General features: G+C 39.9%; 2 protein-coding genes across 3 annotated transcripts in view; one reads left to right on the forward strand and one right to left on the reverse strand.

Moving 5' to 3' along the window:
* Positions 1-17,081, reverse strand: part of LOC137879978 (SH3 and PX domain-containing protein 2A-like) — a 53,887-nt gene extending 36,806 nt beyond the window's left edge. For both annotated transcript variants that reach the window (XM_068721023.1, XM_068721012.1), the window contains exons 1-3: positions 16,774-17,081; positions 9,192-9,272; positions 431-506 (exon numbers count right to left, since the gene is read on the reverse strand). In XM_068721023.1, the coding sequence (XP_068577124.1) occupies positions 431-506; positions 9,192-9,272; positions 16,774-16,845 (229 nt within the window). In that variant the 5' untranslated portion in view covers positions 16,846-17,081. The remainder of the gene's footprint in view (positions 1-430; positions 507-9,191; positions 9,273-16,773) is intronic.
* On the forward strand, positions 12,326-15,204 carry LOC137877389 (N-acetyllactosaminide beta-1,3-N-acetylglucosaminyltransferase 3-like). The gene is made up of 2 exons (XM_068717279.1): positions 12,326-12,453; positions 13,549-15,204. The coding sequence occupies exons 1-2, from the start codon at positions 12,440-12,442 to the stop codon at positions 14,675-14,677; spliced, it is 1,143 nt and encodes a 380-aa protein (XP_068573380.1). The 5' UTR covers positions 12,326-12,439; the 3' UTR covers positions 14,678-15,204.
* Positions 17,082-17,519: the final 438 nt, after the last annotated feature.

The following is a 17,519-nucleotide window of genomic DNA, read 5'->3' on the forward strand; positions in this document are numbered from 1 at the left end:
AGGGGGAACCGGAGGGTGGGTGCTATGCTATGAGAGAAGTGCAGAGTAGCGCACAGTGGGGCTCACTCACATGCACTAACATGCACTGTAAGCACAAGCACCCGGCTTATGTAAACCAAGCATGTAGAAGCTCAGACAACACTCCTTACCAAAACACAAACTGACTTCTCTAGTAGACGTTACACCACTATATCTTTACTTATTTGTTTGCTGCTAGATGAATATGTAAATACAGCTCCTTTAACAAATACTGTTGTCAACAATACATTGTAATTTGGTAGAGTATGTAGGCGTGCTAAAATGTCTGAAGGCCTTTCTTTTTCTTGTACTTACAAGGATCTTGAGTACTGCAGTGTCTTGAATAAATCTAAAATTGATGGAACAGTGATATCAGAGTGTTGTGCATGCTATGATGCGGTGTGTTTATCACCTGGCAAAAAAGGAATAATCCTCTTTTTGGGGTCCTTCTGTCCTCCCTCGATTGGGAATTTGTCGAGTACTCGCATCTGCAACAGTGAGGGAGAAAGTAAAGAGTAACACAAACATGCCTTTTTAATACCAACAAAAAAATAATAAAATACATGCCAATGTCAATTTTATCTACTACAAGTTAATCAGACAAAGTTGAAAGTGGAGGAATCTGAGATGAGAGTAGAAACAAAAAAGGGGTTGCAAACAGGAACAGTCAACCCTTTTGTTACGGTACATCATATGGAGTTCAAAAAGGGGTGAAAATACATATCGCCTGAAAAGCCACTGTGTTAACAGAGTCCCTTATATCTCTGAGGCAGTGAACAAGGTTACGTCACCCACAACTATCTGGAAATCAAAATATCAAAAGCAAGTTCCGATTAAGGAGCATAAAACGCCATCAGAGGAGATAACACTTTGATGTTGACATTTGATACATTGAACCATTTATGGGGTGATACATATATGTCTGTATCTGTATCTGTCCCATGTGTACAAAGAAAGTGTGCCGTTCTTTGAATGATGAATGAGGTTGTTTTGCTGAGTGCTGAAAAAAACATGCATTACAAATGTGCATGTATGTGTCTGCATCATGGTTTCCTCTTTGAATAAATCATAATACCATAAACGCACGAAAGCATCCTACAGTGACAGCCAGCTCAAAATCCAGATGCAGCCCCACCTTTGTTTCGTTCTGCTTTGCTTTGTTCCAGATGTGCTCTGATAAACAGCAAAGACTGTCAGCGTCAAGCTAAAGCACACTCAACTGGGAGGAGGAGACCAGCAGACTAATTTTGGTCTAAACCGAGCCAAAAAGAACCAGGTGGACAAATGGAACCAAGCTTGGGGAGGCAAATGGGATCCACTATGTCTGGGCATGCAGAAGTTCAAGTAAGGGTGGTTTAGTTTCTCTTCTTGTGGTTCTTCAGTTTCTTGAACTCATCTGCTGCCTTTGCAAAGTCCCTTAATTTCTCTCAGGGCATGGCGTTTCCCCCTCCTCCAATATATAGACAACTAACAAGAAATGGGTTTCTTTTGAAGAGGGAAGCCTTCATTATGTGTTACAGAAACGGGGAATTCTGGAAATTAAAACCCTTCCTGTTAAATTGTATTTGTTTTAGGAGCATACAACTCTAATAAGACCAGAAATCTTACCATGACGTGTTTGTGTGCAGGCGTGGTTAACCAGAGCTTCATACTCAGCCCTTTTACTTTGTCCTTACAGACGACTATTGTTTGTCTGACACATCAAACTGCATACATTGGTGACTAGTAGTTCTTTCTGGTGACTAGTAGTTCTTTTGATTACCAATGTTGAATGCACTTATTGTAAGTCGCTTTGGATAAAAGCGTCTGCTAAATGACTGTAATGTAATGTAATACATATCAGCCTCCCAGTTGGATGCAGCCATTTCACCTCAGGGGAGAGAGAGGCGTCTCAGACAGAGGCGATAATGACACCGATCCCCCTGGGGGACCTGCCTTGATACACTCCCCGCTCTGCAGGACAGGTGTGAAAGTCATTTCTATGGCAACAGCCCGACAACTTGAAGGGAAAACATTTCTCAGATTTCAGGGACTTGGCCGTGAGTTGCTGTATTTACTCTATATTGCTTCAGTGTGATAAAGATGCAATCGGTGAATAAAAAAACACTTTTTGTGATATTTGCTCAAACTGTCAATATATCCTCACAGAAGTACATAAGACAGATCAAAATAAAAAAAATCTTCTGCCTCCTTTTTATTGCTCCATTTGACATTAACATTCCACCGCGCCCAAAGGAAAACCACCAACCAGTGGCAAGGAGTCTCTAACACAGCTCTCAATCACTGCTCGTGAAGCTCATGGACTCCAATCAAACTGTCAAACTAAGCACGGGGAATCTTGCAAATGCAATTAGGAGCACTAAAAGAAGGCAGAGGATTCTGATTTTTCACAGTCTCTTACACTACTGTGGCAGCCATGTGTTCCCACTGGGAAAATTAACCATGTAGCAACAGGTGCTATGATGTAATCATGTTTCTCAATCTCTTTTTACACACTTCATCGGCCTCATCCGGGAGGGTGTTGAGTCTGCATACAGACGGGAGGTTGAACAGCTGGACCTCTGGTGTGGACAGAAGAACCTGGAGCTGAAACGCCCTTAAAACTGTGGATTTCAGGGGGAGCACCTCTACACTGACGACCATCACCATACTGAGCAACACTGTGTCTGCTGTGGAAACCTTCAAGTATCCACCATCTCCAAGGAGCTCAAGTGGACTTCTAACATAGACACCGTCAGGGAAAAGGCCCATCAGAGGATGTACTTCCTGCACCAGCTCATAATAAACACCAGAGAAGGGAAGTGTAATAAATAGTCAACCATCTCTATTTTGGCATTATGACGTTATGGACATGAATTATGGCGATGGGAGGAACCCAAGCAGCTTCTGAACACTGTAATGATGATCATAGAAGCATCAATGCACTGTGCAGCAGACAAAGAAACTGTTCTGAGAGGAATCTCAGACGGGGGGGGTGTGGAGGAATGTTTGAGTGGGTAAACAATCTGATTCCATCCCCGGGCTGTATTTTGACATCTACTTTACAGTTGTTTACTGCAGAAAGACTATGATGCAACAGCCATCTTGGACAGAAACTATCTCAGATTTATCAAGCATGTTGCTAAAAGAGCTGCAGAAACAAGAAACAAGTAATATAAAATCACATTGTATGCCTCTTTCTCTTAAAATCACTAATATCTTTGGACTGTTCATCTCTTCTATCCCTGGGCTTAATGGCTACAATTGGTTTATTCATTGAGAAAAGGAAATCATTTAACACATGAAAGTGTGTTTACATATGTCAAAAAAAGTTGAATAAAGCTTTTTGTGGCTCAAGCTGTGTGAAGTCTAAAAAATTGTCTCAAGTGACATCACTTCAGTCAGCTAGTATTTTTTTCAAGTTTGAAAATAAAAATGGTGGTGCCTAGATAGAAAGAAGTGAGTTTATTGATGCTCTGTAGCACACTCCTCATCTCTTGGCCACATTAGCTGCTGGATTGATTTTGACACTTTAAAAAAAACTCCACAATGAGTTCTTCTGACTTCTAAATAATCTTTAACAAGAGCGAGTATTCTCAGCCATTAGTTTGTCTTCTCTCAGCAACCGTTTTTAGAGAAAAATAACCTTGTTTAAGTTCCCTCATGTGTCAAGAATATAGGCCAGAGAAATTATAATGCAGACAGAGTAGAGTTGACCCTGGTCCAATTCCTCGATCCAAAAATAATGACGACTAAGGGATTTTGGAGAAGTTTCTGTCCAAAAAGAAACCAAGCCAGCTTGCACACTCCACAATCCCCCTGAGGAATGCTGTGACCTATGTGCTCTGTCTGCTGTGGTTGAAGGGTGTGGAGGAGGGGAGCCCTCACTCCCTTCTCTCTGACGGTCAACTCAGTCTGACACACTGACCAAATCTGCTCACGTCAAACATATGCGGGTCAAAAACATTTCCCTTTGACACCAGAAACAACATTTGGTGGAATTCAGGCTCAGCAGTATTCGGCATGAAAACAACCGCCTGTAAAACAAGGAATCAATGTGCTTTAATTCTGCACATGCATTATAAAGACTTCACTTCAGGGTCAGCAGAAAAGACAAAGAGAAGGATTCAGGTAAAAAGGAGATCCTAATAATTGATGATAATTGCTTCCCAGAGGAACAGTTATGAGTTATGTTTAATGCAATGGGGAGGTTTGAAACAATAGCAGAGAGTGCACTTTTCAACATCCATTTTGCAACAAAAGTGGATACCTCGTCTTTATAAGAACAACAAAGCTGCCTGTTGTGGGGGGTTTTATATGACCAGCTGTACAGTGCTAGCTGATGTTGGACACAATATGAACAATTGGCCACCGCTTAAAAGGCGTTCCTTGTTCTGTGACCTTACTTGACTTTTCTGAATTCTGAATTAATGGTTGTTTGATGAGATCATGGTCACATTTGTCAGGCCAAGAGTGGCAAAAGCATTTTTTTTCCTCTGTCAGCTTCTCGCGAACATAGAACGAGCAATTGTGCTACGAAGACAGAGAGCTGTGCAGTGCCGGGGAAAGATTGTAGGTGTCAGTTGGCAAACACACAAGCAGATGCTCACTCTGTAATGAATTGCTGTAAATTTACAGTGAATTTAAAACAGTATATTACAGTATTTCATAATAACGATAAGATACAGTTAAATGTTCATCCCTCGCATGTAAATTAACCGTCAATGCCATCAATTAACCAAAACAGCAGACTACTGTAATTTATCAGCATAATACAGTATTTTTTGTGACGTGGTGGATACGCTTCTCTATACAAGTTCAGTGAATCACAATACATCTACATCGTACTGTCTATTGTAGGTTACTGTGTCTGTTATGACGATAGAATATTTTTATTATTCAAACTGCTTATTGCCTACAAGTAATTTTTGAGTGACACGATGTGACTGACTGCTCTTGAACATGACTTTGGTGCACAGCTTCAGTTCATCCTTCTTCCTGTGGAGAAGTCACGCTTATCATCCGAAATTCAAAGTCTCCAGTTTTGTTTTGTCTTTATGATTATTTAACTGTTAACATCTCAGATAAAGTTTCACCTGGTCTGTTTAGTTACATTAGGTTGCTAATTGGTGGAGCTAGATCTGTAACGTTAACTAGCTCGAGCTAAATTAGCCTTAGAAAGGTCAGCTAGCTAACAGCATTGAGTTAAGTTAACATAAATAAAGTTAATCACCAATTACAGTGTTAAGATGTAACGTTAGTAACCTAACTTGTGTTTACTTATGCTATTATTGAACCGACTGTAGGACCGCAAACTGGACGATTATCAAAATGGAGAGCGGACCAGAAATCTAACTAACAGTAACGTTACGTGTGTGTTATCCGAGGAGCAACATTAAAACCAGATCAAACTAATTTTAGTGTTGAACGTTTGTCCATTGTGGTCCATCGCTTAATTTCTTCACCTAACGTAATCAGCTCATCACATAGCCTGTTCATTTAACTGTATGGTATTTTTGCAAAGACTTGCACTGATATGTGAGGCACACCCAAAACTTATTTTAAGTGTGTTTATCCTGGATGTCATAGAACTTTCCAGAAGTTCAGAACAATGAGTTTCTAAAGTTTTTATTTTGATTGTTTTACAGTCACTCGTCATCAGAGATTGAGGATACCAGCCTGCAGTCTGTCCTCTTTCAAGGTGTTCTCTCTCTTTATTGTTTTCATTCATGTGTGAGTTCATGCTGTTCAAATTAACTATAAGCTAGACTGTGATGCAGTTCTATTACATTGTTCTTGATACTACTTTGATTCAGTGTCTGAGGGAGTGATGCCGGGATCAAAAAGTGGCCGATGGTATGTTGTTGTTCAGCAGTAGGTACCTATCCCTAGTGTGGTATGCTAGTCAATTTCCAATGGCACACCGTTTCCTGAAGGCAGGTGCCGCTTGAAAGTTCATATTAGTGGTATATGCCGTTGCATCAGAGTGGTATGCCATTCATATCAGTGGTATGATATACATATACAGTATATGTATATCATACATTGGCGATAATATCAGTTTAAAGGCACTTCAGCAAATATTAAATCACTTTATTGTCATTTAAAAAGCCTTTCATATATCCAAACAGGAAAATGGACGAGATAAAATAGATACATTCCTTTATTTAAGACGCTGCGTTGCGCTACCTTGTCAATAAAGTAAAAACAATACATTTACGGCATCACTGTTCGTGAATCAATCCAATTTACATTAAATGTGCATATGCATCCAGACACGGCACTGGTGTGCCTGTCTGACCGTGGACTACCACTTTCAAGTGGAACCTGCCTTCAGAAAACAGTGTGCCATTGGAAAAGTACTGGCATACCACGCCAGGTATCAGTACCGCTGAACAACAGTAGCATACCACTCTTGGGATAGGTACCTACCACTGAACAACAGTAGCATACCACTCTTGGGATAGGTACCTACCACTGAACAACAGTAGCATACCACTCTTGGGATGGGTACCTACCACTGAACAACAGTAGCATACCACTCTTGGGATAGGTACCTACCACTGAACAACAGTAGCATACCACTCTTGGGATGGGTACCTACCACTGAACAACAGTAGCATACCACTCTTGGTATGGGTACCTACCACTGAACAACAGTAGCATACCACTCTTGGGATAGGTACCTACCACTGAACAATAGCAGTATACCACTCTTGGGATAGGTACCTTCTAGGGCTACAACTAACAATTATTTTAATAATCAATTAATCTGTCGAATATTTTTTAGATTAATCGATGAATCGGTGGGGAAAAGGCGAGTGAATAAAAACGTGTCTTTAGTCTTGCAAACTATACCACCCCTGCTTTACTACTGTTATTAACGAGCTAACGCTAACTTGTCATGCCTGTCAAGCTGGATAACGAGTAAACACCAGCACCAGAAGAGCTACTGGAGGGACGTTATGTTCCTCACTTCAAAACGGAACAACAGTAGGATTCTGTAGTGACTTATCCTGCTGTTGAACTCCCTTCCTCCTCATCAAGGACTCCAACATATTTTCGTTTTAGGTGCTGAATCATCACCGTGGTGCTCCCGTGCCGTGCCATGTCGCTTTTGCACATCTTGCAATTAAAACACTTTTTCGATTTATTTAGTGTGAAATGCTCCCACACCTTGGATGACTTAGGTCGTACTGATTTCTCTGCCTCCGCCATGTGTTTCAAACAATGTTACGGGTCTCTTCGATTGTCTTTCCTCTACCTCCGCTCTGCTCCGCGCTCAACTTTTCTTTTTTTAATACTCAAACATCTCCGCGACTTATTGAGTGGCGTAATAATCGCGCGACACAACAAATCAATAATGAAATTCGTTGCCAACACTTTTAATAATCGATTTTAATCGATTTCATCATTTCGTTGTTGCAGCCCTAGTATCTAGTATCTTGGGATAGGTACCTACCACTGAACATTAGCAGTATACCATCAGCCACTTTTCGATCTTGGCGATACTGGTCTGAGGTTATCCTCATGAGTTCAGTTAAGCCGATTATTAAAGATTTTATGATTTTATTTGTTTTCTTCTAAACATGCATTATATTGTGAGTTTTGTGATGTAATACAAATGTCCCTTTTTTATTTGTCTTGAGAACATGTATTAAACTGCTACAATTATGTATTGAATGTCTATTGTTATTTTTTTATTTGTTGGGAATTAAATGCAAAAGTATTGGGTTGTATTACCCTTTGTAAATAAATGGTAACATTCTGGCTTATACTGTAAAAATCACTGTAAAACCCAGCTATCCTCACATAACGTAATCCGGTATATGGTAAAATACAGTAAAAGTAAATTACGGTAGCTTCACCGTAAAAAAACAGTAAATTACTGGCGTCCCTGCTGCCAGTAGTTTACGGGGAAATTGTTTAAAGTGGTTTCTGCCTGGAGAAAAGACAAATATTGTAATAGAGGCGGTAGAGAAGGGAGACTATAGGTAAACTCAACACTATTGAAATCAGCAGCATTCAGTAGTTAAATAGCCAACTTAACTGAACTTCCAAACTAAAGCATCTTTTTTTCAGACCTTAAATCCAAGCCTCCAAAACTGTTCATTACCCAATAACTTACTCCTTATTTCATCCAATGCATTTTGTGATTGGTCCCTGCATTACCTAAACAACATCTTCCTTCTACAGATAGCTAAAAAGTACCCGTTTGTAATTATTAGGTATTTTTTATAATGGTATAATGGAATTGGAAGTACCTGTTTGTTTGTTTTTTACACCTGCTCAATCCAACACTAATCGTAGATTGTCTTCCAGTGTGCTTCACTCCAAACACTTCATCTTTCACCTCTATGACTATATTCATGTAAGGAAAAATAAAATACACTATCTCTATCCGTTTTGTATGGACAGCTGGAGACAGTTGCTCTTCAGATTACCCTGCCCAGACAAACACACCTCGGCAGCAGGGATCTATGGACAAGACTAGTGTTTACAGAGACAGGAGAGAAGCTCTGTTTCCATCAAACAGACCAGGGCAGAATTTTCCTGGCTATTAGCAAGAGACCAGAGAACAAAGGGTTTCCTCTGCTGCCTCCAATGCAGCCAGCCCACAAGAGCCACCGCGCTGGAGAGTGCAGTCTGACAGAGAGAGTTATCAGACAAGAGCCAGAGAGTCTTTTACAACAAAACAAATACTTGATAAGGTATCCATTGATTTAGATTTACACCCTTCACACTGTTGCTTAAGCTACTTAGATGTAGATCTTTTGAACAAACAAACTGTATATAGACAATTCAGCTCTGTGTGGTTAAAATGTAAACCTGAGTCACTTTTAGGAAATGTGGACATTTCCCTGGAGGCTACTGGATCCCTAAAAGATCCCGAGGCCTAGCTTTGCCCCATGCTGTATTCTGACTGAGGTCATGTTTTCTTCCTGCATCTACTGACTGGATTTCCCCCCATTTCTCTTTTTCCAAGCCAGCTCCAGCAGTCTTAAACAAGACCTTTCACTAAGCATACTGCCTTCCAGCAGCTGTAGAGAAAGACATGACCAAAAGGTCAAACTGACCTCAGAGTTTAATATAAAGACACATCCAGGCCACACAAAGAATTTTAAGTTTTAGATTCATGAAGTGATTAATTAGTGACAGTAGAAGTAGTCAGTTAATTTACCAGTACAACATACCTGCAGGTCAAAGAATTTGCTGTACCTCCTGTAGATGACATGGGAAGTGGAGTCTGAGTAAGTGACGTTGATGAGGTACACCTAGTGAGAGAAGCACAAACAAAAGAGGCCCATTAGAAGCAAGGCCACTTTGTCAAAGATACCACGGCACCACTTTAGCTTGCCTTCCCCTAATGACACAAAGTGCCTTCCCTCCTGAAAGGTCAAATAAACTCATTAAGTACGTCTGTTTCCGTCACACATTGGAAATACATCAGGGGTCAATGAGAGGGCCAATAGATTTCAAGTATTATGTCATTAAAACCATTCATAATGAATTACACCTGAGTGCAGCTGATTGAATGCGACTCAGACTTCAGTGGTTTTAAAATATTTCAGGTTTAAGTTTCGACTTTAATAATTATTCAACAGTACCGATAACAAAAAGCTATGAGGCTTTTGTTTCTGGTCTATAAACACAACTCTGCATGATTGTTCTTATGATATACAATCACTGGGAGCTATCAAGCTAGCGAGGTCCCTGGTGATTATTTGCTCCATGCACACACTCTTGTCCCACATGATACAACAGTTGAGTAGCAAACTGTATGACCAATATTTTAACATTTCCACCACATGACTTTTGTTTACAAAATCCAGCCTATTTGGAAAATGTAACCGAGTATCATCCTCCCATTGGTTTGATTCAAGACCTTTACGCGTGAACCCGCCCTGAGTCAACTGCCTTAGGAAACAAATTATGTTTCCACTATGTAAACAACTTCCAGGATCATACCGTGTTGATTTTCTTATTCAAGGTATTAAAAATAACTGACATAAGTGAGAGTGTGTGAGTTAATGGTACAGTCAGGAACAATCTGGCTGCGCTGTTGCACATCTCCAGTATGTGTTAATTGCCAATAATCAGAGGAAATATTTTCATTTAGTTGTTAATTTAACATGCTTTCATGTAAACTAACACAATTCAGTTATGTAAGATGATAAGTTATTTTCTCAAGCCTTTAAGGATCATTGCAACTGATAATAATAATAATAATATCAATAATAATAATAGTAATAATAATAATAATAATAATAATAACAATATTAACAATGGAATAATTAGATTGTGAAACCGTGATATTTTCTGAGATGGTTATGGTACCTTAAAAACCTCATACGGCTACAACCCCAAAGACGGGGAAGAAGTGTACTCATACATAAGCTGAAATGGGAATATTATTTTCTCGGCAGGCATTAGTCATTAACAGAACAGAACATCGTTGCCAGAATTTTTCCCAAAATATATTTTTTTATATTCCTTCAACAACAAAGGGCCCACAAACAGTTGTGCACCCCGACCTCTACCCTGAGGTTCGGAAACAGATGGCTGCACCTAATGCATTTCCATCTAAACGCATGGCACAGAGTGTTTACAAAAGCAGCATTTACACATATGGTGGCAATCTACAAGGACATCAGTTACTAGTTTGAAATGCAGTTTTCAGTCTGCACACAGTTCATTACAGAAAGAGTGTGCAGCGAGCCAGAGCAAGTTCACCAGCAGCTCACTAATTGCTTACAGACACTCTTGAATTTAGGCAACAGCATGGCTCAAAGTGAGGGTGTGTGAGGTCAAGAGACACCTCAAAAGAACCGTGAACCGTGGAACACTGTGAGGAATTGATTGTGATGTTTGCAACAATACTGATTTCTCATGAGCCAAATGTAGTTTCATGGACGATGATTACATTCTTTACAGCAGATTCAAAGCAAGTACAAAGCAAATGGATACACATTGACAGTATGTGTGGGCTCATCTGGATTACATTACTATGACTGGTGGTCATATGCAGCTGACATGCACATTTTTACTCTGAATATTAAAGTCTGCATTTAATAGGGCTGTCCTCGACCAAAGCAGTTTTTAGCTGACTAACACTCATATGATTTTGTCACCTGATTGATTAGTTGATAATCCAAGGGCATAGTTTTGCATATGGACAGTAGGGACGTGCTCCTACCAATATTTTGAGGGGACAGAATCGTCCCTACCAATATTTGAGCAAAACTTTATTATCATTTTCCTGAAAACACACATTAAGACAGCTAACTATAAGTTATATATATATTGTGATTAATAGGCTAGACATACAGTAAGAAGGATTTTAAAATGTATGGGGCTGTGGGCTACAGAAGGAAGAATGAGTGTCTTACCCTCTGGAGGTGGTCATTTGTTAAATGGATTTGTTTACATAGAACCTTTCAAGTCTTTCGATCGCTCAAAGCTATTTAAACTAGGCTAGATATCAACATTCCCCCATTCGCACACAGTCATACACCGATGGCAGAGGCTGCCATGCAAGGTGAATCTAGATGAAATACTCAGAATACTCCGGCTATGTACGTAAACAAGTAATGGTTGCCATGCCCTCTCTGGTTCCAGTGCAGTGAGTCCCTGGAAGGAAGTCACACTTGGGGACAAAAGACAAAGGGTTGCTTCTTTCCTCTCACAAACCGGATAAGCATTTTCAGTTGCTTAGCTCATCGATAATGAGATTTTATTTTTTTTCTCCCTCCCTTTTCTTCCCTCAGGGGGACTTCCCAGTCAACCCTCATCTCCGGCTTCCATCCCAAGGGAAAGTCTGTGCCCTTTGTTTAGTGGCCTCTGGGAGTCTCTCTCAGCAGGAGATGGATGATGCAATTGATCCCACCTCTCAGGTTAATTAATCCAATTGTACCTGATGGACTAATATACTTTTGCAGTCCCACTGAGAAATGTCTTGTGGCTCATTGGATTTGACCAGACCAATCAAACCAGACTAAGAGTCTACAGCCACACTAGCATATTCGACCCATCACTTTCACAATTTATGCAGTTTAGCACTCGGATTCTCCTTCTTTGTATATACGTCTTTACGCTAAACTAACTGGCTTTGAAATTAAGACATTCAAAAGAACTATCTTTGTGATCCATCAGTTAGCATGACAGCTCACAAAGAATGAGTCAAACACTCACACCGTCACTAACCAAGTCCTGTACATATTGTCTGACTGGCTGCACATTCCAACAGGTTGAACAGCAAGTTCAGCCTGTTACAGTTTGCTGTCAGAACCTCCTTGTCTGTCAACAAGCAAATTGCACCCTATTCAAAATCATGTATAGTTCGTTGGGAGTATACCTGGGCATAACTACCCCAGAAACCTCCATCGGCTGTCTACTGCCTATCAGGGATACTAACCATTTACATTCACATTAATCTACTACTATGTTCAGCCTCAGGTAATTTATTTTTTATTGTTTTAACATTTAATCAAACTACACAACTCTCTGTAATTATATTTTACTGTATGTGTTATTATATCTACAACTGAGGTTGTACTAGTCAAAACTAAATGTAACATATCTGTATATGTATAAGTATAGGTATTTTAACATTTAATGTCTAGACTGGATATATATTGCAGATATCTGTGATTTATTTCTTTATTTCTATTTATTTCATGTGTCCACAATGACATCTTAACTGGTGAAAATGTATTTTAAATGTTTCACTAACACATTGTTATTCACGTATCATATGTTTGGCTCTTAAAAAAATGCATCCACTTTAACTGGTATGTTTTAGGCGACGGGCTGCAAACAGGAAATCATAGTAGTTTTGTCTCGGTAGATTGTCAGTAATCCAGGTTATTGTATATCAAGAGGAGCTAATTCAAGACAAGACAATTATCAGAAATAACAATGTGCTGTTTCATTTCAAAGTGACAAAGGAAAGTATAGTGCTTATAAGAAAAACATTTGGAATACCGCTTTTTAAACATAGACACAGTCTTATGGGCTACTCCTGTGTGATGATATATTTTAATTCAAAATTGATGAATGAAATTAATTCATATTCAGACATGTGTGCTCTCGCTGCATGTCTGTACAGGCTGCTTGATTGAGTGTTGCGGTAATGTGCAATTACAACTATCCAAATTGATAAGAATTGTTTTGTCAGTGCTTGCGACACTCCTTGTGTCCACCTTTTACATTACATTACATCAACCTTCCGTTGCATTCTCAAAATACTTTTTAAGTATGCACTGAGAATGCAAAAGAGCACTTTTGAACTAAGCCGGCTTATTCATCTAGATTTATCTTTGTAAATTGTTTCCCTTTTGCCAAACAAAGGTTTATCCTAAGAGAAGTGAGTAAATAAGTATATAATTAAATTACAGAAAAGTTTAGCCCATATCTCAATTTCTGTGAAAGGACAGTATGATTACATGGAACAATAGTCTTTTAACCATGACAATTGATTAGTCTTCAATATATTAATTAATATCAGATTGAAATGTGTTGATGTGAAACTTGTTTTAATTTTCACTGCAGAGGTTCAAGAAAAAGAAAACGCAACGCAGGAATTTGCTTGCTGTTGGGAACTGTACTTGTGGCTGGTTATCTCATATATCTTACTGACCACAAAACCATTAATCTACAAGATGTGAAAAGCGATGGCGGTCGAACCAAGGCACCAACCAAAAACAACTCCATTGCATACTCCTGGCCAAAATGTGAAAAGAATGTGAGTGCTGCCAATAGCAAAAACTTCAGCACATTTACTGTCAACTATCAAGACTTTCTCTACTATCACCACTGTCGCCATTTCCCCATGCTACTGGACAATCCTGACAAATGCGTTGGGGCTCATGGATCTGCAGACGTCTTCCTTCTGCTGGTCATTAAAAGCTCCCCTTCCAACTACGACCGCAGAGAGGTTCTGCGCAAAACATGGGCTGAAGAGAGGTTGGTAAATGGTAAGCAGATTCGGAGGGTCTTCATCATAGGAACTATGGATGCTGCTTGGGAGGGAGAGAGATTGAACAAAGTCCTTGAACTGGAGCAACATCAGTACAATGACATCCTTCAATGGGACTTTAAAGATTCATTCTACAATCTCACCTTAAAGCAAGTACTCTTCTTTGAATGGTTAGAAAGAAACTGTCCTCATGCTAGCTTCTTACTTAATGGTGATGATGACGTCTTTGCCAACACAAACAACATGGTTGAGTATCTCCAAGCCCACAAAGATAGCAATGGAAACAAGCACCTCTTCGTTGGCAATCTGATGGTCTATTCACCTCTAATCAGAGATACATGGAGCAAGTATTTTGTTTCAGTTGAACTGAACAACGCAGAATATTTCCCTCCCTACTGTAGTGGTGCGGGCATCATCATGTCTGTCGACACAGCTTTGGTCATATACGAGATGTCCAAGTCCATTGAAATTATTACTATTGATGATGCTTACCTTGGGATGTGTCTGGCCAAAGCAGGACTAAGTCCTGCTTCCCATATGGGTGTGCAGCCACACGGATGGTACCTTCCCTCCCGCAGAATAGATCAATATGACCCTTGCCATTTTAAAGATAAGCTAGTGGTACATAGATTTTTTTCAACAAACATGTTTTATATGTGGAAAAAACTAAATGACCCGAACCTGAATTGTACAAAGAAATGACTTAAGAAGAACAGAACTTTAGCTTTCAGGTGGTAAAGAAACTTTTGTTGATTTGTTTATTCCCTCTTCATGTCCAATGCACAGTCCAATCATTTTTCTTCACGTGGAACGTGTGAGAGTATGTTTTGTGTATGACATATCGACATAACAGTTGTCAACTTGATGGTGTGTTAGTGTTGTGATTACAGCTGGTATTGATTTGCAATACATTTTGACTAAAAACTGAATCATGACCGAAGCACATAATCCAAACTCCAACTGAAATGAAAGTGTTTTTCCTTGCTACAGCATATACATCTGCTCTGAATCACTTGTCTGGAGTTCTCCCTTGAAACCATTCCAAAACTAAAATCATGGTTTCACCATAGAACCATCTATTTATTCATTAATTTGCCAGAGTACCATTAGTTCTCTGACTATTATGTAATTTTCTGAAGATTATATTTGTCTTGTAGATTCTTGTCTTGTCTAGAATATTATATTTGTCTTGTATTGTCCTGTATTAATTAAATGTGTGTAATGTGTTCTCTCTGAGACTGCGTGTAGCTCTTGTTTAGTCAGTTTCACAGATATAAGTTATCAAAATGTATCCTCACTATGTGATAATGGTGATAGGGGTGACCGTGGCTAAGTGGAGAGCCTTTCAATCAGAGGGTCGGTGGTTCGATCCCCGGCTACTGCTCTACTAGTCTAATGTCAATGTGTCCTTGAGCAAGACACTGAACCCCAAAATTGCTCCCGTAGCTCCATCTACGTGTGTAGATAGATACTGAATTGTAAGTCGCTTTGGATAAAAGCGTCTGCTAAATGACCGTAATGATAAGGTATTAAAATGTATCCTCACTATGTGATAAGGTATTATATTATATGGTATTAAAATGTATCCTGTGAGAAGCTTTTATCTTCTCAGTCCCACAGAGATCTTTTGTGAGAACCCAGTCTCTGCAGCACGGGTGTGGGATGGGAAGCCAGGTGCACCCAGAGGACAACAAAAAGTTGTAACATTGAGAACAGGCTGATGAACACCAAGGCATTGTTTTTATCAGAATAAAGTGCACAGGAAATACTTAGCTGAAGGTTATAACTTAGACCATAGTTGGCTAAAGCAGTATCAACACTGTCCTATCATAAACAGATGGTCACACTGCTACACAACACCATTGAGGACCACAGTCTTTGAACAATAACCTAGATTAGTCTTCCTGCTAAAGTCTCGTGGTTATCTATCTTTACGAACATGAACACATCTTGTCCTGCATCAAACAGTCAGGGGGGGGGGGGGGGGGGGGCGCACAGCTAATGTCAGTTTGCAGGCCATATTAGTTAATTTGCTGGTCAGCTGCAGCACATTAAACAGCATGTAAAGAACATACCTGCAAACATTCCGCTGGCTGGATGCTGCTGTGGCTCTAACTCTTCTATACCACTGCTGGCTTTTAAGCTGTTTACTTTTTCTCTCATCAGCCTATGAGCTGCTGTCAGTCAAACTAGTCCCTCCAGCCCCCAAGACTCTTCTCCTCCTTTTAATAAAAAACTATTTACAAACAAAGTTTGCATCACGTTGACAATATTTTAGACTGCAAAGGGGGATTGAGTGCATAAGAATTCCGTTGGTATTTAAAGTCCATAGCTATGCAGGCTCTAGCAGCTCTGTGAGGCTAAAGTCAGAATGCTGACATGCTCACAACCGACCATGCAACCTCAACCAAAACATTGTACAAATGGACCTTTCGACCTGTCGATGGCGCTAGATGAGAAGTCAGGTACCACGTCAAACCATCATCCATCCACATTTAACTGAAATGTAAACCTCATGGTGGCGCCACATGAAAATTCAGGGGAACACAAAAGTGATTTTTATCCTCTGGATAACTTTAATGTCTGTGCAAAAGTTTAAGGCTCATCAATCCAATTATTGCTAGGATATTAAAGTCAGTGCCGAAGTGGTGGACCTGCAGCGGACATTGTTATGCATGGAGCTGCTGGCTTAAGACGCGGTTTATAATTTGGAGCCCAATGTTAACATTTGTAAAGTAAATAACTAACGTCACTTCAACAACACGATAGCGTGGACCCAGAAAGAAGAGACAACTTACATAGTGTTTGGACGGGTTCCTTCTCTTCTGCACGTCCACAACGTTAACGTCAAGGACGTTTCGGAGCTGCATCTTGACCAAATGGAGGGTTTGCACCAAAATAAATGCTACAAAAGAAGATGCTCACCCATAGAAAACGATACTGAGTATTAAAAAAAACATTAAGGTTGTGAGGACCGCGGAGTTGGTAGGAGGAGAAACTTTGGGTGCATCCATAAAAGCGATGTAGTCAAGACGGTCTCGGAGCTTCTGGACTCCTCGTGAAACATGACAACGCGATAAAAGCTGGTGTTCAATCGGTGTTTCCCTCCCTCAAGAGGGGCTGGACAGCAGGGCGGTCCCGCTGCAGCTGGACACGGGACCCTTTGAAGAAGTCAGACTACTTGTGAATTGTTTCTTGTTGCTCTGAACCAATGAGAGTTTGGAGAGAAGAAAATACATACAACCTATATGAAAAAGCACCTTTTCCGTCTGCATATATGGCAAACAAATGTGCCCCCTCCAAGTTGAGGCAGGGACATAAATCCACGAGGAGAATGGAGGAGAAGAGGAGAATAACATGTACTTAATTTCCCCACACGGGAGCGCTACACAACACTAAAAAAAGGAGCTACTCTTTTTAATAAAGCGATGCATTTGTTTTGTTTTTATTTATTATTACAATTATTTACACTCTGCAAACATGGAGAGCAATGTGCATTTACTCAAGTACTGTACTTAAGTACAGTTTTAAGGTATTTTTGTTT

The sequence above is a fragment of the Cebidichthys violaceus genome, unplaced genomic scaffold (genome assembly GCF_023349555.1).
Source record: "Cebidichthys violaceus isolate CVI_PGR_0920_01 unplaced genomic scaffold, fCebVio1.0.p SCAF_10, whole genome shotgun sequence".
Taxonomy (NCBI): domain Eukaryota; kingdom Metazoa; phylum Chordata; class Actinopteri; order Perciformes; family Stichaeidae; genus Cebidichthys; species Cebidichthys violaceus.